We start from the raw sequence: 20,437 nt of genomic DNA on the forward strand, positions 1-20,437 counted from the left end.
CTGTTGCGCAGGAGACACCCTTATGGGGCAGGACTTGCTTCAAGAGGGCTTTGGTGCTCACTGAGTCTGCCCCTTGAGTGTGTCTCTTATGGATGGAAAGAGTTGTAATCCGTTATCATCTCCAAGGAGGTGCAAGGTCAGCCACTGTCTGGGGCTGCCCAGCAGGAGCTACAAAGACATCTGCAGATTCCTCCTCTTTGTATGGGGTTTGGAAGTGCCCAGACGAGGCCTGGCTGTAAAGCAAGGCTGCTGCTGCTGCCAGGTAGTGGGCCTTCTTTTGTAATCTCTGGGGCTCTCTGACCCAGCTGCAGTTTGTTTTATGGGAAAGGACAGGCCATTCATATGCAAAAGCCGATGTGCACAGCTTGGGCGGGGTTGTAAATTGGGTGGGGTGGGGTCTCTGGGAATCACCAGGATGGAGCAAACAGCAATGACTTCCCTGAACTGGAGAAGTCCCTGGTTCTCCGGGTCCCGCGCACCTGTGCAGGAACAATGATTGCTGCGAGCACCTCTAAGAGTAAGCCGCCCTCACGTTCCTGTCCCAATGCTAGACAGTCCAGTTTCTCCCCGTGTGTGTCTGGATCCCCCAGAGTCTTGCCCGTAACTGGAATTCAGAGCAAGCGGGAGCTTGTATCTCCCTCCCGGTTTAAAGAACAACACATTCAGGTGCCAGCACTTTCTGCGCCTCTGCACCTCTTACTGGTCTCAATGAGCTTTCTTTACCTCTCTAGTTGTAGAATTTCCGCTCAGCCAGCTTTCCCACAGTTCTGGGTGGTAGTTCTGCCGTTTAGTTGTAATTTTGATGTGGTTGTGAGAGGCAAGTATAGGTGATTACCTGTGCCGCCATCTTGGTCTCTCTCTGACATCATCATTTTGATGGTGTAACTGAGAGCCCAGCTCAAAGGAGTACATTTAGATTAGTTTACTGTAGGTTAAACCCTTCTCCATATTACACAATGTTATCCCAGTTTAGTTCACAAACTCACAAAGTCACCAAAATAAAGCGCAATCAGTTATAAACAGAAATTATATCAGAGAGTGAATCTGTGAATGTAGCCTTTGTCCTCAATTTAGAGATCACATCTTTCTGTACCATTAGAACCTTATACCTACAACATCTATCTGTCAACACTGGAAAATTTCAGATAGATCTGGTTCATCATGATACCATAGCACAACTTAATCTCTAATATTTCTAAATTTTGGCTACACATTGTGATCATTCATGGAGTTTTAAAGAAGTATTTATGCTTGGGTCTCACTCTCAGTGATTCTTACTAAATTGATCTGGGGAATAACTTCACCAGTAGAATTTTTTTTAATCCCTGGATTCCTAGATTATCTAATGTGCAGCCAAGATTGAGACCCATATGTATCTTCCTCAGCATCCAGTTTCAACAGATAAGGACAAAAATAAATAAAATAAGTATGTATGTATATGTGTATATATGTACTTAGTATTGCTTTTTACCTGTTGTAAGTTTCTATGCTTGCCTTTTTTTCAAAGCTCCAATTTCACAGAACGTTAAAAAAGTATAAATTTCCCTGACCGGTTTGGCTCAGTGGATGGAGCATCGGCCTGCGGACTGAGAGGTCCCAGGTTTGATGCCAGTCAAGGGCATGTACCTTGATTGGGGGCACGTCCCCAGTGGGAGGTGTACATGAGGCAGCTGATCGATGTTTCTCTCTCATCGGTGTTTCTAGCTCTCTGTCCCTCTCCCTTCCTCTCTGTAAAAAATCAATAAAATATATTTTTTTAAAAAGTATAAATCGACAAAAACAAAAAAACAAAATTCCTGCTAGCTCTGCCGTTTTTTGAATCTCCTAGTATGTAGTGCTTATGTGTAGAGATATCTGTGCTTACTAAGAAACTCCAAAGAACCACATAGAGGAAATTGTGAAATTAAGCTCAAATAGAATGACTATACTGAGTAACCAATGTGAGGGGAAGTTTGAAATCAGATTATTTCAAATTCACCGTGGAATATTTTATATCTTTGTTCTCCAACTATACTGTTAGAGCTCTCTAACATGTTGTTGTATGTTTGTGTCTAGATGTGAAAATAAACTATATGTATTCCCTTTTGCAAGGAGGTGATTTAGAATGATAGAGAAGAGATCATTGAGATTGATGTGGAGGATAAGATCATAGTACTTTGGATTAATACTGCTTGTGGGTTTTGTTTTTTGTTTGTGTTTTTGTTTTTTTGTAGTAAGAGTTTGGATAAAAATAAAAGGAAAACACTGAATTCTTTAAACTATGTTTCAAACTAGACCAATACTACTTATTGGTTTTTTTCTTGAATTTGATTTGATTTGATGAATGCATTAATTTTACAGCTGGTCCTTGACAAAATTAAGTCAACAATTTTTTATAGTACACACTTTATATAAGACTCCAAGTTGGCACTGAAAATATTATGAAAAGGGCTTTCAAAGACACACTTTGAACATTTTACAGTCCAGAGATAGTCATATAAATAATTAACTATTATACAGTGTGATAGTATTGTAAAACAGGTATGTATAATGTGCTATGGAAGCACAGAAGAGGGAACAATTAATTCTTTCTGGTAGGCATCCAGAAAGTCTTTATAGAGAAGATAGGAAATGACATTTAAGCAATCTTTTGGTGAAAGGATGTTGTTCATTGTGATTATGATAGGTGAAAATTCCAGTTATCATTTAATAAGTGCTCACTTAGTGGCAGATGGCATGCTGTATTTTATGTACATTGCTATATTTGTTTCTCACCATAACTCCATAGGGTATTACTGTGTCAACTCATAGATAAGGATGCTGAGGTACAGAGAATTTAATTTTCCTAAGATCTTATAAATTGTAATAGTTCAAAGATGGAGTCCAACTCGGCTGTGATAGACACCCAACACCATTAATATATATTGAGTATAGTCTTATTATATTGTCAACTGGAAGTATTCTAATTTTTTTCCGTTATTTAAAAATGTAAAATTCATTCTTAGTTCACGGGCTGTCCAAAATAGATGGCAGGCCAGATTTGGCTTGTGGAATAGTTTACTGACCTTTGGTTCATATGATGAAGAGGATTTATTAGATTATATAACTGTAGTCCAAAGATAGGGTACTTTTCTTTTTTTTTCAATCTTTAATTTTGTTATTGATTAAGGTATTACATATGTGTCCTCATCCCCCCATTAACCCCCACCCTCCACCCCCGCTCATGCTCTCATCCCCCTGTTGTCTGTGTCCATTGTTTGGGCTTATATGCATAGGGTACTTTTCGTGAGTAATTCATTGTCAATAAGGACCTTGGTATCTTCCATCTCTCTACCCTAATTTTCATAGTGTTAACTTTATCCTATGGTTTATTTTCCTTGTATTTACAAGATGGCAGCCAGAATATCCAGGATCCCCATGGGTTGTCTTTCATGTCTAGGGAGAGACAAGACCCTTTCCAGAAGCTCTTTCTAATGTCTCATGAACTTGATCCTTTTAGGTTTCACTCCTACCATGCCAAAGGAACCATGCTAAACATTGTACATTGACTAAATTTAATAATCAATTCTTAGTCGGTATATTATTTGACCTACCAACATCTGTTCTTTTTCAGTCCATAAAATCCTTTTCATTTCTTGACTTCTGTGTTCTTTAGTTTTGTTCCTATTCTCCAGCCATTACTTCTTATTATCTGCTGATTTATTATCATTTCCCCAGCCTCTACATGTTGGATTCAGCCCCAAGGTTTGGTTCTCTGACCTCTTCTCTCTCTTTCTCTCTGTGTCTTTTATCTTACTCTTTTCCTTGGGGATGTCATACAGTTTAAATATGATTTATGTACTGATGACATGTATGTCCATCTCTGCTTGTCTAAGGCATCTCAAACTTAGTATGTGTAAAACTGAGCTCCAAATACTCTTCTCATCCCCAAACCTATTCTCTCAAAAGTCTTTCCTATCTCAGTAAATTGCAGAAACATTGTTTGGGTCCAAAATATTTGATACCCTTGACTTCTTTCTTTCTCTTTCTCTTAGATTTTCTTCACTGTACCTTCAGAATATATTCAGAATCTGACTACTTCCACTACGTACTTAGCCCAAGTGTTCATTCTTCTGGATCTTCACAGCAGCCTCTTAATCGTCTTTGTCTGCTTTTGAATTCTCTTCCCCTTTCTGTTGATAACAGTTTGTCATTACTGTTCCCCCCATCCCCACCTTAATAGGTGTTGTTATTGTTATAATAGTGGGCAGTGGAGAGTCTTGAAAAGAATGTGGAATTTTGAAACCAGACCATTTTAATTTTAGGATTGCTACTTACTTACAGTGTGCTTTTGGGAAAGTCATTTACTTCTCTGAATATGAATCTTATATTTAAAACTAGAGGCCCGGTGCACAAAAATTTGTGCACTGGGGCGGGGGGGGGGGGGGGAGGTCCCTCAGCCTGGCCTGTGCCCTCTCGCAGTCTGGGACCCCTCGGGGGATGACCACCTGCTGGCTTAGGCCTGCTCCCCGGAGGATTGGGCCTAAGCTGGCAATCAGACATCCCTCTGGCAGCCCAGCAGCCCTCGGGGGATGTGCACTTGTCAGCAGGGAGCAGGCCTAAGCTGCAGTCGGACATCCTTAGCGCTGCTGAGGAGGCAGGAGAGGCTCCCACCACCACCACTGTACTGGCAGCCATCAGCCTGGCTTGTGGCTGCACTGACCACCAGGGGGCAGCTCCTGCATTGAGCGTCTGCCCCCTGGTGGTCAGTGTGTGTCATAGTGACCCGTCATTCCGCTGTTAGGGTCAATTTGCATATTACTCTTTTATTATATAGGATAGAGGCCTGGTGCATGGGTGAGGGCCGGCTGGTTTGCCCTGAAGGGTGTCCCGGATCAGGGTGGGGGTCCCGCTGGGGTGCCTGGCCAGCGGGGACCCTCACCCCATGAGGGTGTGGCCAGCCTGGGTGAGGGGCTGATGGCTGTTTGTAGGCTGGCCACCAAATCATGTCTGTCCTTGTTGGCATTAAGTGTATACTATTCATATCTGAATAGTAAAACTTTAATACATATATGTGTGTGTGTGTGTGTGTGGTGTGTATTTGTATTCCATTCAGTTTTAATACCTCCCCACCCCTTCTATTAGGGTCATATATTTAAGTTCCTAAAGGAAGATTGAAGACAACTTCCAAAATTGAACTCAGAAATCTAATCTAATATTTATTCTAGCTGAGAACACTAAAGATGGGTTTGAGCTGCCACATTTAAAGTCACTTAAGTTGTTTATTTTTCAACTATAATGTTTTGATCCTGAATTGAAAAGAATAAATCATTTAAGGTATCCTTTACTTACAGGAAAGAAAACATTTTTCTTGGAATTGTTTAGGCACTTTCCTATTAGACTTCCCCTAAGTTAAATTCCTTCATAGGAAATCATTAAATACTGAATATTCTCTATATGGTTGGTATTTCTTTACTAGGAATGTATTAGTGCTCTAATACACCTGAATGGAAAGCTGTCTATCCTATGTGGTAATTCTTCTATGACATTATTCATAACTCTTTGAAATAATGGGAATTTAAAAATCTATTAACAATGTTTCTCAGTATTAAAGATATGTTGTTTTATATTATTTGCTGGATTTAAGTCAGTAAGCTGATTAATAAAACAGATATTCTCTGATGATTATCTCAAATCCAGGAAATCTCAGCTCTGATTTGAGAAGTTAGTACTTGGGTTGGACAGTCAGGTCTTTCCTTTATTATTTCTGTACATGTTACATCAGTGGGTTTTCCTCTCTTAAGTTCACAACACAGGGTGGAGCAAAAGTAAATTTATAGTTGTGAGTATGCGAAGTACAGAGTTTATTCTTGTATTATTATTTATTAATTATTCTATTATTTTCCATAAGAACAACTAACTTACTTTTACCCCACCCTGTATATTTGTAGTAAGTCTTTAATTCATGTTTGGTGAGTAAATTCTAACTTCACCGATATAGTCCTGCTATACCTTCTACACTCCCCAATGAGGAAATCTGTATTATGCAAATAACTTGACTTGCTCTGTATCTACATTGTCAGGTCTTACAGCCATTACATACTATAATCTCTCTGTTTTAAAACCTTCATTTAGTCTTAACTCTACAATCAATTGTATGTTTAATTCTTATTGCCAGTCCTTATTTTGATGTGTCTCTAGTCACTTTGATTGCCCAATGTTAGTCCTCTGTTAGACCTAGAAAGAGATCATGAGAACAATATTTCCTAAATTCTTGCATGTTGATAACAGTTTGTCATTACTCTTTATACTTAGGTAAATTTTATTTCATGGAAAATCTTCAGCTCAAATATGTCTTTGTGTATTTTCAATATATTATTCCATTTTCTTCTATTACTTTTTTCTTATAAATCATGTGATGTTTTGCCTAAATGCCCAAAGGATTTTTTCTCCTTTTTTCTTTAAAGTCCAGAAATTTTAATAGAAAATACCTTGGTGCATTGATCTAAGTTGATTGTCTCAAGTACACATGGTGTTCTTATAATATGTAATTTCACATATATATATGTATATGTTTGTGTGAGTATGTATACATGTATTTACGCAGACATATAACCATATTTATTACATAATGCATAGACATTTTTTTCCTGGGAAGCTTTCCTAAATTCTAGTTGTTATATTTGTCCATTTTTTTTTACTTTGGTTTTCTTCTTTAGGGACTCTTATTTTTTATTCATATCTGGATCTTCTTTGTCTATTTCCAACATTTGTCATCTTGCAAATCCTTTTTAATCTCTTTCTTCTTTTAAAAATAATTTGTTAAAAATTTTCATTTTTTTACCTTCTGTCTTTTATTTTATTTATTTATTTATTTATTTTTAAATATATTTTATTGATTTTTTACGGAGAGGAAGGGAGAGAGATAGAAAGCCAGAAACATCGATGAGAGAGAAACATCGATCAGCTGCCTCCTGCACACTCCCCTACTGGGGATGTGCCCGCAACCCAGGTACGTGCCCTTGACCGGAATCGAACCTGGGACCCTTGAGTCCGCAGGCCGACGCTCTATCCACTGAGCCAAACCGGTTTTGGCAACCTTCTGTCTTTTAAAGATTTTTTTTTGTTGTGTTTATTTGCTCTTGTGTTTCTTTTTATTTTTTTATTTTTTTAATTTTTATTTTTTTAAAAATATATTTTATTGATTTTTTACAGAGAGGAAGGGAGAGAGACAGAGAGCTAGAAACATCGATGAGAGAGAAACATCGATCAGCTGCCTCCTGCACATCTCCTACTGGGGATGTGCCTGCAACCCAGGTACATGCCCTTGACCGGAATCGAACCTGGGACCTTTCAGTCCACAGGCCGACGCTCTATCCACTGAGCCAAACCGGTTTCGGCACTCTTGTGTTTCTTAATAGTTTAGTCTTCATTACTGAAATGATTTTTGTTTTATTTCTAATTCTTCCTTGGTTTCTGTCTTCTCATTTCTGAGTTTTTCTGATTCTGATTTACATTGCTCTTTTATGTATTATACTAGAGGCCTGGTGTTCGTGCACTGGTGGGGTCCCTCAGCCTGGCCTGTGCCCTCTCGCAATCCGGGACACCTTGGGGGATGTTGGATAACCGGTTTTGGCCCGATCCCTGCAGGCCCAATCCAAACAGGAGGGAGCCTGATCCTGTGCATTGAGCGTCTGTCCCCTGGTGGTCAGTGCGCGTCATAGTGACAAGTTGACCAGTCATTCGGTCGCTTAGGCTTTTATATATATAGATAATAAGTATTCTTATCACTTATAAAACATGTAAATGTAATTTTTATTATAGTAAAACATATAGCCCTGGGGATTATTTGACATATTTTAGATCAGCTGTCGCCAACCTTTTTGACCTCATGGGCCACCAGTGGTCCATGGACCACTAGTTGGTGACTGCTGCACCAAAGGTTTCCTTTAACCAGCGGTCGCCAGCCTTTTGGACCTCACGGACTACCAGTGGTCCGTGGACCATTGGTTGGCAACTGCTGCTTTAAATCAAGGCTTCTAAATTGCAATTCTGTGAATGAACTTCAGAGTTGATAACATAGCTTTATTATATGCAGAGTAGAGTGTATATGTATGTGGATAAGGAAAGAATACCCTTTAAGAGGGGAGAATAAACTATCCCCACACACACAAAAAATTAAGGATAAGAACCTTTGGTTTATATAGGAAATATCCTCAAATATTTTAATGATTGAAATTATAAGAAATGAAAACAAATGATAGATATAGTAATTGTAAGATATAGGCAGAACCAGAGTTTATATTACATGAATTTTATTATGTATTTACTTATGTTTTTTCTAATTTTATGCAGATGGAGGGAGCGAGGAACCACCGGATCGAAGACAGTCAAGTGTAGACTCTCGCCAAAGTCGCTCTGGGCAAGGTAAATTAAAAAGAAAAGATATCAGCTATACCTTCCTAGTACTTAATCTGAGGACTGGGGTTTTCGCTGGGTCTAGTTTAAATATTCTAGGGTTTTAGTTGTTACAGTCTTAAGGTTCTATATTCCAATAAATTTAATTTAAAACAGTTGTATATGATATCATTTATTAAAGGTAAATGAAAAATTATCTCATGTCATTTTTAAATGATATTAAGGTTTTAAGTAATTTTGGAGCATTGTGGTATATGTTTGGGTAACACTTATGGAATATAACCAGAAGTAAATTTTTAAAAAATATATTTTTACTGCTTTCAGGGAGGGAGGAAGGGGGTGGGGAGAGGAGAGAGAGAAACATCAATGATGAGAGAGAATCATTGAACGCCTGCTTCCTGCAGTTTTTCCCATTGGGGATCAAGCCTGAAATCTGATCATGTGCCCTGACCAGGAATTGAACTGCAACCTCCTGGTTCATAGGTCGACATTCAACCACTGAGCCAAGCCAGCTGGGCCAGAAGTAAATGTTTAACAGTAACATTTGTTAGAGTATCATCACACTGGCTTTTAAAAATTTGGTCAATGCTATATTTGTAGTTTTAGCTCTCTCAGAAGAGGTGGCTTTTGTTTATAATTACTGTCTTAAATTAGGATCTTCTTATTTTCTTTTTCTGTTTAAAATTTATTATCATAGGCTTTTAATTGTTTTTTGTTTTTTGGTTTTTTTTTTAAGTGACAGCTTCCAAACTAGGTTAAAATGTGATATACCAGTGAAATTTTTAGATAGGCCTTCCCTTGATTACCTTATTTAAAACTAGAGGACTGGTGCACAAATTCATGCACGGGTGGGGTCCCTAGGCCTGGCCAGCGATCAGGGCCGATTAGGTCTGGGCCCATCAGGGCCTGCCAGATAGGGGGAGGGATCGAGGGAGATTGGCCAGCCTGGTGGAGGGACCGCGGGAGGTTGGCCGCAGGCCCCAAGGAGGGAACTGGCCCTCAGCCCCCCTGGGAATGGGGCTATGTCTGCTGCCACCCACCCCCGATTCCCCGTCCCAGCCCGGGGCCTGAAGGGCCTGGTGGGGTTGGGAGAGGAGGCGATGGTTGCTGGCCAGGTGTGGGAGGAACGGATGCCAGATGCCGATGTTGCCATCAGTGCCTTGCCACCGCACGGTTCCCTGCCTTGCCCCCTCCTCCTTCCCTTGCCGCCACTGCTGCAGTCAGGCAGCCCTCAGGGAAGGGAGAGGATGGGAGCAAGACAAACTCTTGTGTCAGGGCTGACTTTCAATAGATTGCAGTGAGGAAGCTGCTCTGCCAAGTACGAAACCCCAACGCAGGAGCAGGTTGTCTACGAATGGTTTAGCATCAGGGGCTCATAGTGGCTGGCTGGCTGGGGGAGGGACCGCGGGTGGTTGGCCGGTGGGAGTGCACTGACCACCAGGGGGCAGCTTCTGCATTGAGCGTCTGCCCCCTGGTGGTCAGTGCGCATCATAGCGACTGGTTGATCAGTCGTTCTGGTTGTTTGGTCATAAGGGTCGCTTAGGCTTTTATAGATATAGATATAGATTACATGAGTGGCACTCCCACTCTCTTCTTTATTCATAATACTTATATCCTTTGTATTTACTTTATTTTCTATGTCCAAAACTAGAATGAATGTTCCATGATTGCAGAGATTTTGTCTGATTTGTTCATAGCTGTATTTTCAGTGCCAAGAATAAGTTTCTGGTATATAGTAATTACTGAAAAAAATCTTGTTGAATGAATGAAGTGATCTTGTAAGAGAATGAGAATTAAGAACTTAAATATATTACAGAATTTTAGGCAGTCATTACTGAGTTTGATTTTTTAGAAACTCTTTACTTACAAATAAAACAAAGCACACATTTACAAATGTATGGTGTTTTAATCCTATAAAAGCTCTTTGTCATAATCCTGTTCCCTTTTTCTTCAATTTCATTCTTCCCAAGTTTTGGACTTGTATTATTTTTATAAAATAGTTTGTTGCAGAATAAAAAGAGGAATAATTTATGCAGGTTGATTTGGAAATTTTAACTTACACTATTACTTAATTCTTTTGAGGAATCTGACTAAAAAGGAAGACGTAAATGTAGTCATCAGAGGTTTCTTCAGGAAGCAGCTCAGCTAGATCACTCCATATATCAAAGCTCCCAGTCAGCCTTTGAGGCCTTTTCTCCTAAATATGAGCAGCTAATGAAAGATTACTAGATATTTTTAAAAATCCTCTTAAAAATGGAGATTAAAATAAACATAATAAAGCAACTTAGAGAGAACAGAAATTTTACAGAGGAAAATAACCGAACCATTATTAACATCCTCAGGGAAATAAGAGAAAATAATACAGCCACGAAACAAGGAGGAGGTACTATAAAACAATAATATTCTGATTTTTAAAAGAGGCTTTCACCATCAACATTCTGATAGAGATCAAAAGCTATCAGAAGTAATAGGAAATTAATGTTGAAAAAATCTCTGAAAAAGTTGAGCAAAAAAAAGATTATAGAAAAGAAGTGAAGAGTTAAGAAACTTACAGAACCAGTCCAGGAAATTTCAATTTTCAAATAATAGTTGTTCCCAAAAGAAAGAACAGGGAAATGGGAAATAAATCATCAATAAAATTATTCAAAAAAATTTTCTTGAACTTGAGGTTCCTAGTTGAAAGGCTTACCGAGTGTTCAGTACAGTGGATGAATATAAACACCAACAAAAATACAGTGTGGTGAAATTTCAAATTACTGGGCCAAACAGATTTTTCATGCTTCCAGAGAGGGGAAAAACTTGTTATATACAAAGTAACAGGAATCAATTAGCTTTGGCCCTGTCAGTGGTAGCATTATAAAACTGAATGAAAATGAAACATCATTTTCAAAATTTTGAAGGAAAATAATTTCAACCTTAGTATTCCATATGCATCAAAACTATTGATCAGATATAAGAATAAAATTGAGATGTTTTAAGACATATAAGGTTTTGTGTGTGTGTGTGTGTTTTGCCTTCCTTTTCTAGGAATCTGTTGGAGGATGTAATCCATCAAAATGAAAAAGTCAGCCAAATAAAAGGAATGGGTTACAGGGAATAGGAAATTTAACAAAGGAGAAAGTGAAGAACTCTTCAGGATAACAATGAAAAAACAGGGACAGAGGGCAACCAGACCAGATTAGAGTAGGTTAGAAGCCCCCAGAAGACTCTTTTTCAGGAAATGAGATCGATAGAAACCTGATGTATTTAATTATCTTTAGAAAATTTTTAGTCAAAGGCTCAGGTTTGAATTGGTGATAAATATATAAAATAATAAGTGAAAAAATTGTAAACTCAGTGGAAAACAGTGTGTAGTAAAGGAGATGTTATAATAAGTCCAGTCCTTGGGACATGGTGTGGGATAGCTGATGTCCATGCCATTTACCTCCAATAGTAAACCTTATCAGTTTACTCCACTTTGGTGTAATATTTTCATTATTTGATTTGGACTATTATGGTTAAGAAGCAGCTCTAAAGCAGGGACAGCATATCTGGCCTGTGTGGCCTGTTTTTGTACATTTGATAGATTTTTTTTTTGCTAAGACAGTTTTCATTTTTTAAAAAAATATATATTTTTATTGATTTCAGAGAGGAAGCGTGAGGGAGAGAGAGATAGAAACATCAATGATGAGAGAGAATCATTGATCAGCTGCCTCCTGCACGCCCCTACTGGGGATCGAGCCCGCAACCAGGCATGTGCCCTTGACTGGAATCAAACCCGGGACCCTTCAGTCCACAGGCAGATGCTATATCCACTGAGCCAAACCAGCTAGAGCGGGCTTTCATTATTTTTGCATCCGTGTTTATCTGGGATGTTGACCTTAAGTTTTTTTGTCTTATAATGTGTCTGATTTTGTTATCAGGGTATTGCTGGCCTCACAGAATTAGTTGAAAGTTGAGGAATATTTCCTCCTTTTCAATTTCCTGGAATATTTTGTATAGAATTGCTATCACTTCATTCCTCTTTGTGGGAAAGTTTTAAAATACAAATTGAATTTCTTTAATAAATATAGGGCTATTTGAATTATCTGTTTCTTCTTGAGTGACCTTTTAAAATCTGGAGAATCTTGGGGGGATGATATTCAAAATATTTAATAATGAGTATGCCATAAATATCAACCAACCAGAGCAGATGCCAGTCTAACTAATTTTATGTTTTTATTTGTAATGTATCTTTGTTGTTGAAAGTATTACAGGTATCGCCCCTTTTTCTCCATTGACTCTTCTCACTCCCCCAGGCCTTTACCACATTATTGTCTGTGTCCATGGGTTATGCATATATGCATATATGTTCTTTGGTTAATCCAACTGATATGCCTGTGTAGGCGCATAATGCATGATAAACTGCCCTACCTGATTGTGAATACAGTTTCTGTTTAATGTCTCTTCTCCAATAATAATATTAAACATGTAAGGTAAGGTGTCTGGTGAGGTGTCTTATCTTTTGAGTCTGAGTGCTTTTTCCTGTGTGTTAATTAGCTAGATCCGCTTCTGATCCGTCTTTCGAGTATGATGGATTCTGACTTAAACATACCCACCCACACTCACCACTCTGCTTTAGGGGCAGAGACCTCTCATGTCTTCTGTTTATCAAATGTAGGAGATGGGAGATGGCCTGACTACTTAGACTGAATCAGGTCCCACCCCTCTTATTCAGATTGCTGCCCCTTGGCCCTTCCTGTTCCTTGTATCTTTTGCTTCTGTGCTTAAAACAGACTAGGAACACTCTCATCTTTCACAGTTTATCCTCCTGTGCATACTCAGGGCTATAATTTTTTCAGTCCAATTGCATCTAGTTTCTGTTTTCCATGGATTTCTCTTTTATTACTTTTTTTTGTTTTGTTTTATAATGCTTTAAGAATTTGTTCTCTTTAAAATACATTTTCTGTTATTTCCACATAACCTATATTATATATTTTTGCTATTTTAGTCTGAACTGCCATCATTTTTTCCTTTATTACTATAATAGTGTCCTAACTTATTTTCTTTTTTTAAAAAAAATTTTTTATTGATTTTAGAGAGAGAGGGAGGAAGGGAGAGGGAGAGAGAGAAACATCAATGATGAGAGAGAATCATGGATCGGCTTCCTCCTGCACGTCCCACACTAGGGACATGCACTCTGGGCATGTGCTCTGACCAGGAATCGAGCCCTGACCTCCTGGTTCACAGGTTGACGCTCAACCACACAGCCATGCCGGCCGGGCCTAACTTATTTTCATTCTTGCCAACATACAGTCTGTTGTCTATTTGATAGCTATAGTGCTCTTATTAAAACAAATCAAATCATTTCCCCAAACTTGAAAAAAAAGTTCTCCAGTGGTTTCCTATCACATTCCGAATAAACTCCAAAGTCTTTATGATTCCTTACATGATCCTGTTGCCCTTTTCCTAATACTCTCTTTGTCCTAAACAATCCCTCCATTATCAATTCTGTTTAATCTATGCTGGCCTTTTTGCTTAAACATGTTTTGAGTGTTTTCTTTGCAAGGCCTGTACACTTGCTCTTTCTTGACTAAATAGCTATAGATTTCTGTTTATGTGAAAGAGGCCTTCTCTGACCATCTATACCTAAATACCTGGCCATAACATTCATAGGATCTAACACTACCTAAAATTAATTATTTATTTACTTGTTTATTGTCTCAACTACAAGAAAATGTTTCATTTGAGCAGAGACTTTGTCTTGTTCACCACTGTATCCTAGAACACTTGCATATAAAGATTTGTCCGTATGTACTCAATGGAAGAATGAACAAATATCTAGCACTTAACTGTGCTTGGGAAAGTATGTGGATGTGCCGAGGCCACATATTGATCCGATGTGCACTTCTATTAGTTATGTCACTGAAAAAGTAAAGCAGTGTGAGAAATATGTTGAATATAAGTAGTTTGTCAGACTATCAACTCTCTATGATTTGTATACAAATAAGGCTCTTGAAATATGACTGTAAAACTGATGTGCCAATTTAACCCTAGTATGGCCTTCTAAGCTTGGGTGGATATTTTCTGCTTTCCAGTATAGTATATTATATGTAATTGTATTATATTATTTACTATATTTGGTCCTATTTGTTGGGTTTCTGGTTTTCAGGAGTTTATTCACAGTAGGATCTTTGCATCCTGCATTTAGGCTATCAAATTGATAAAGGAAGCTTATCAATTCTAGGAATTCTGGTTCTGTATTTTTGGGAATCATGGATTACATCATAAGAATTGGTGGTTGTGCCCTAACTGGTTTGGCTCAGTGGATGGAGCATCGGCCTGCGGGCTGAAAGGTCCCAGGTTTGATTCCGGTCAAGGGCATGTACCTTGGTTGCGGGCACATCCCCAGTAGGAGGTGTGCAGGAGGCAGCTGGTCGATGTTTCTCTCTCATTGATATTTCTAACTCTCTATCCCTCTCCCGTCCTCTCTGTAAAAAATCAATAAAATATATTAAAAAAAAAAAAAGAATTGGTGGTTGTTTTTTTGTTGTTGTACTAGCTCCATTTTTTGCATCAAATAATATTTTCATTGGAGATCAGCTATATATAAACTTAATTTTTTAGTTCTAGGTATTAAATAAGTGCATGAGCCAGTGTAATATGGTGTAAACCAAATTTTTATTTACTTTTGCAAAAATCACATTGTGCAGGCATTAGGCTCTGATACACAAGGTGTATTAGTGTAATAATGCCCACGACCAACTCATACTGGAAGACTGAGAAACCGTACCATGTTTGGCTTTGCATGAGTCCCATTATTTAGAGCCCATTTCTTTGATAAGTACATTCTGGTGAATCTATAGTATTAATGTACTAAATTGTCAAATATGCTGTCTTCTGATTCTTTTTATTTCCTTTAAATATGTAAAATATTTAGTAGATGAGATGTTCATGCTCTTGAAAAATACACTAATTATTCTTCAGTTTGGTAAGTTACAAAGATTTTTTTTTATTAAGCCAGCAGTGTTTTGTTATATAGAATGATAAGGAAAAATATTTCATTATTCAGTATATAATTTATCTCAGTGTAAGAGTATTTCTGGAATAGGGGCATCACTAATGCACAAAATTATTTTATTGTTTTAGTAGTTATCATTATGATAAAAATTATTTAACTTTCAACATAGTTTGCTTTAGGAATAAAGAAAATAAACATAACATGTAATGATATATATGTGCTGGCACTAGGCTGGATGGTTTCACATCATCCTCATTTATTTCTCAGAGTAGTACTGTGAAGGTATTATTTTCAGTAGGAAATAATCAGGCTTTATACTGATATACACCCCAGATTTCATTCATATGAGCCTTGTTAGTAGCATGTATTTAGAATCTTTTTATTCTAATTCTTAAAATACAAATTTGTTTGTTGATGGTTGGATAAGAATTGAAAGATCTGACCTTAAGTGACAAATTCCTTTGAAGTGTCATTATTTCTAGTCCTATATTTCTTCAGACATTTAACTTCTTGTTGACTCTTCTTTGTGTATGTAACACTTCTTTTTCCATAAAATTAAACTTGAAATTGGCCCTCTTCAGCAGTCACCAACCAGTGGTCCGCGAGGTCCGAAAGGTTGGCGACTGCTGCTCTAGCTAACAATTTCTTGTTATCTTGGGGTGCTAGGGTTGTGTCACTGAGCTCATACTGGCCTATGCAAGGATATAGTCGTGTGTGTGTGTATTAGCTTGAATATTTTAAAAAATAAAACACAATTTTTGTTCTGTTCTCCCCCAATTAACAGTGTAAAGTAGCCATATCTCCAGAGACATACTTAAATTCTAATTTCTTGAAGTCTGTATAATGGTCCATAGCACAACTAAGCCATTATTAGGTCGACTATTTCCTCATCTATGAGTGTTCATATTTTCAAAGTGATTCATAATACTATATTTAGTAATATCTTAAACTCTTGGAATATGCAGCCCCAAGCACATTTTGGGTCAGAACATATTGAGTATCTTACTTAGTATTATAATTGGCCTAGTTAACACTAGAAGCCTGGTAGAAGCCACTCCTTGCTTGTCCATATTTATGAAAGAAATGGAATAAAAGCATAGCAGCTAGAAAGGTTCAAAAATATATGTTGGACATCTAGAAAGATTTTGATTTATTATATCTTATCTGAATTTTTCTGCAAGAGATAAAACCTCTTTGAAAAACGTTATAAATTTTATTATTTAAATTTTTTTTTTTATTGATTTCAGAGAGGAAGGGAGAGGGATAGAGAGAAACATCAATGATGAGAGAATCATTGATCAGCTGCCTCCTGCACACCCACTACTGGGAATCGAGCCTGCAAACTAGGCATGTGCCCTTGACCGGAATTGAACCTGGGACCCTTCGTTTGCAGGTTGTTAATGAGCCAAACCAGCTAGGGCAAAAACTTTATAAATTTTAATGAAGATTCATAAACAGTTGGATAACAAAGGATGAGGAAGGAGCCTATTAATAAAGCCTTGGGTAAAATTATTATTGAGTGAATACATTTGTTTTCTTTCTTTCATTTGAGGAGCAGTTTGAATTTAATAAATTTTATTCCAATGAGAGATTGAAGAGCTGATTCCCACAAGGGGGCAGACTGAGACAACCTGAAAAACTTCATACTATAAACAATATTTATTTTAAATTCATAGTTGATTTATTAAGAAGGAAGGGGAAACCACCAGGGTCTAGAAATGAGTGGAGAAATAACTGGCTGACCATCCCTTGAATGGTACCATATGTTGGTGGCTTCCACCTACCTCTTTCCCAGTGCATGCAACATTCATGGACTGTTGGCAGGTTGGTAACTCAGCTGTGGCTATCGTCAGATTTGCCTCGGTGAGTGGAAATCCATATTACCAAGCCCCTGTATAAATTCCATCCCTATTACCATGACCTCTTTGTTAATGAGCCCGTTGGTCAAGCATAGAGTGGTTGGGTAAAGATACTGGCTGAGTCCTCCAAACAAAGCATCTTATTTACTGGGTTAGTATGCATCTAATCTGCAGAGTTTGCTATTTGGTAAGTATTCACATGAGACACAAGTTATATCATACTCTTTGCCCTTTCAAAGAGGTCTACCAATACACCTCATTTTCAGATTTTCTTGTCACAGGTTTTCTAATTATTCATTTTTTAATTGTTCATATCACTAAACACTGTCCATGAGTTAGTGTAGAACTAGTACCTCTGTCCTCTCTCCTTGCAGGCAAAATGAATAACTTAGGTACCCTGTTAACATTTTTCCAAGAAGGGTTTTTCTTCACCACTATCCTTTAGGACCCCCCTAGAGTAGGATTGTAGTGATGTTGTCATCCTCATGTTGTTTTGCAGAGCTATCAGTAAACAGACATGATTACCCTACCCTCCACCCTCCACCCAGTGAGATGGTCACAGAGAATTCTTCAGGAAATCAAATATATCCAGATCGAGAGAAAAGGAGCAATATAGCAGAAGTAGGAACCTTGGGCATCTAGGCCACTTGCCATACAAGTTATTTATGCCTTCAGGACCTGCTCAAGCCTAATCTTATGTACACTTCTTTCTTTTAAAAATGAAGTGCTGCAGTATACACCAATCATATTGCTTTGTTGGTTCAACAATACTTAGTTCATGGTGGGCTGCCCAGGTCACATGGTAACATAGTGGCCCAAGGTCAAGCATTCATTCTAAGGCTCTGTGGTAAGCCAAAAACTATTTTTCAAAAAAGGACAATAGTTACTTGCACAGGATAACATAGTTTTAAAATAAAATACTAGAGGCCTGCCCTGAGAGCCAACTAAATTTCTGTAATAAGCACCATACAAGATTCCCGTTCGCCACGGATACTTCAAGCAACATTGGATCTGGTGGGTTATACTACCCAAGTGTCAAAGCAGCTTTCACAGCAGCCCATACTTGTTTCCAAGCCTTCTCTTGTTCTGGGCCTTTCTCACACTCAACAGTCTTGGTCAATGGTTCATAGTTTCATATACTGATATATATGAGGTACAAGTTGCTTCAGAAGTTCAAGTACATCTTTAACATGAGTGAGAGAGAGTAGGGGCAGCAACTTCTTCACTTTGGAAAGCCTATTGCTCAAGACCGTACGGCTCACCAAAAGTTCACTGATGGGGAAGACCTCTGAATTTTTGTGGGATTTATTTCCCACCCTCTGACATGCATGTATTTTAACCACAATATCTAGATCAGTTGCTGCTTCCTGTTCACCAAGTCTAATCAGCATGAAATTATCAATGTAGTAGACCAGCATGGTGGCTTATGGGATGGAAATGCAGTTAAGGTCCCTGTGGATTAGATTATTACCTAGAGCAGGAGAATTAATAGGAGGTAGGGCAGTTAAAATGTGTAGCTAACTCTGACAGCTGAATGCATACTGCTTATGATGATCTCATCCTCAAGTCAATAAATGCAAACTAGGTGCCAGGGATATGTTGATTTGCTTTAGCAACAAAACCACATTTAAAACAGTAGCAGCATCAGGAATCACACCTGAGTAAGTTATAAAAATTCACTGTCATTCCCTGTCTTCTACATAGATCATACAGACAAATTGAGTGGGGATATGGTAAGAGTTATTACCCTTGGATCTTCCCAGTGTTTAGTGATTGGACCAGACTTCTTACCTTATACTCTAGAGACTGATTGAATTTGATTTTGGATATGGGTATGGAACTTTACTCTGCAATACAGTAGTCAGTCATTGGCTACATGTGGCTGTTGAATACTTGAAATGTGACTAGTGTGAAGGAAAATGTCTTGTATGTGTAAAATATACACCAGATTTTGAGATTTTTCTATCTCTGTTCTTTTCAAGAATGTTTGCCTTTATTTATTGAAGCATTTTTCTAATAGTTGCTTTAAGTTCTTTGTTTTATTATTATAATATCCGTGTAATCTCAGGAATGACATCTTTTTATGGATTTTTTCCTTCTCAAGTTGAAATTTTCCTGTTGGATCATACATCATATAATTTTGGATTATATCTTGGACATTTTGAATATGACAGTATGAGACCCTGGGTTTTATTTAAAACCTAAGGAGAATGTTGAGTGTGTATGTGTCAGTTGCCCGTCAACTAGATTATGTTCACGACAAAGGTTCCTAACTATTTTCTAGGGGCTGTGGTCCCAATGTGTCAGTTCAGTTTTCTAAGCACTTGCAGTAGTACTCCTTAGTTCAGTTCCACATATGTGATCCATTATCGATTCTGGGATCAAAGTGGTGGTATATCTTGTTGCTGTATTCTCAAAGCCTGTGGCATATTGTTTAGGACCAGATCCATGCATGCAGAGCTCAGAGACGGTACCAGAAGTTCATACTCAACTTGATGGGATTGTTTTCTTTGCTATCCCACCTCATCCCAGTCTCACCAACACATTACAGTAGGGTTTACTCTTGATGTTTTGTACATTCTGTTGATTTTGAGAAATGTATAATGATGTGTATCTACCATTATAGTATACAGAATAGTTTCACTGGCCTACAAATCCTCCCTCTACACCAGTGGTTCTCAACCTGTGGGTCGCGACCCCTGTGGGGGCCGAACGACTCTTTCACAGGGGTCGCCTAAGACCATCGGAAAACACATATATAATTACATATTGTTTTTGTGATTAATCACTATGCTTTAATTATATTCAATTGGTAACAATGAAATTGGGGGTCACCACAACATGAGGAACTGTATTAAAGGGTCACAGCATTAGGAAGGTTGAGAACCACTGCTCTACACTCTGTTCATCCTTCCCTTCCCTCAGTCCCTGGAAACCACTGATCTTTTTACTGTTTCCATAGTTTTGCATTTTCCAAAATGTCATACAGTTGGAATTGTACAATATGTACCTTTTTCTGATTGACAGCTTTTACTTAGTAATATACATTTAAGATTCCTCCATGTCTTTTCATGGTGTGATAAGCTCATTTCTTTTTAGCACTGAATAATACTACATTGTCTGGATACATTACAGTTTATTTATCCATTCGCTTAGTGAAGGAATTCTTGGTTGCTTCCAAGTTTGACAGTAATGAGTAAAGCTGCAATAAACACCCATGTGC

At 38.0% G+C, this 20,437-nt stretch overlaps 1 protein-coding gene across 9 annotated transcripts in view; it reads left to right on the forward strand.

Annotated features, from left to right (window-relative positions):
• The window catches only part of TANC2 (tetratricopeptide repeat, ankyrin repeat and coiled-coil containing 2), a 265,295-nt gene that overhangs the window by 72,605 nt on the left and 172,253 nt on the right, over window positions 1-20,437 (forward strand). For all 9 annotated transcript variants that reach the window (XM_070395132.1, XM_070395133.1, XM_070395134.1 and 6 more), the window contains exon 3: window positions 8,314-8,385. In XM_070395132.1, coding sequence (XP_070251233.1) covers window positions 8,314-8,385 — 72 coding nt within the window. The remainder of the gene's footprint in view (window positions 1-8,313; window positions 8,386-20,437) is intronic.

The sequence above is a fragment of the Myotis yumanensis genome, unplaced genomic scaffold (genome assembly GCF_028538775.1).
Source record: "Myotis yumanensis isolate MYYU_CA2020_CCGP unplaced genomic scaffold, mMyoYum1.0.hap1 SCAF_16, whole genome shotgun sequence".
NCBI classification, from domain to species: domain Eukaryota; kingdom Metazoa; phylum Chordata; class Mammalia; order Chiroptera; family Vespertilionidae; genus Myotis; species Myotis yumanensis.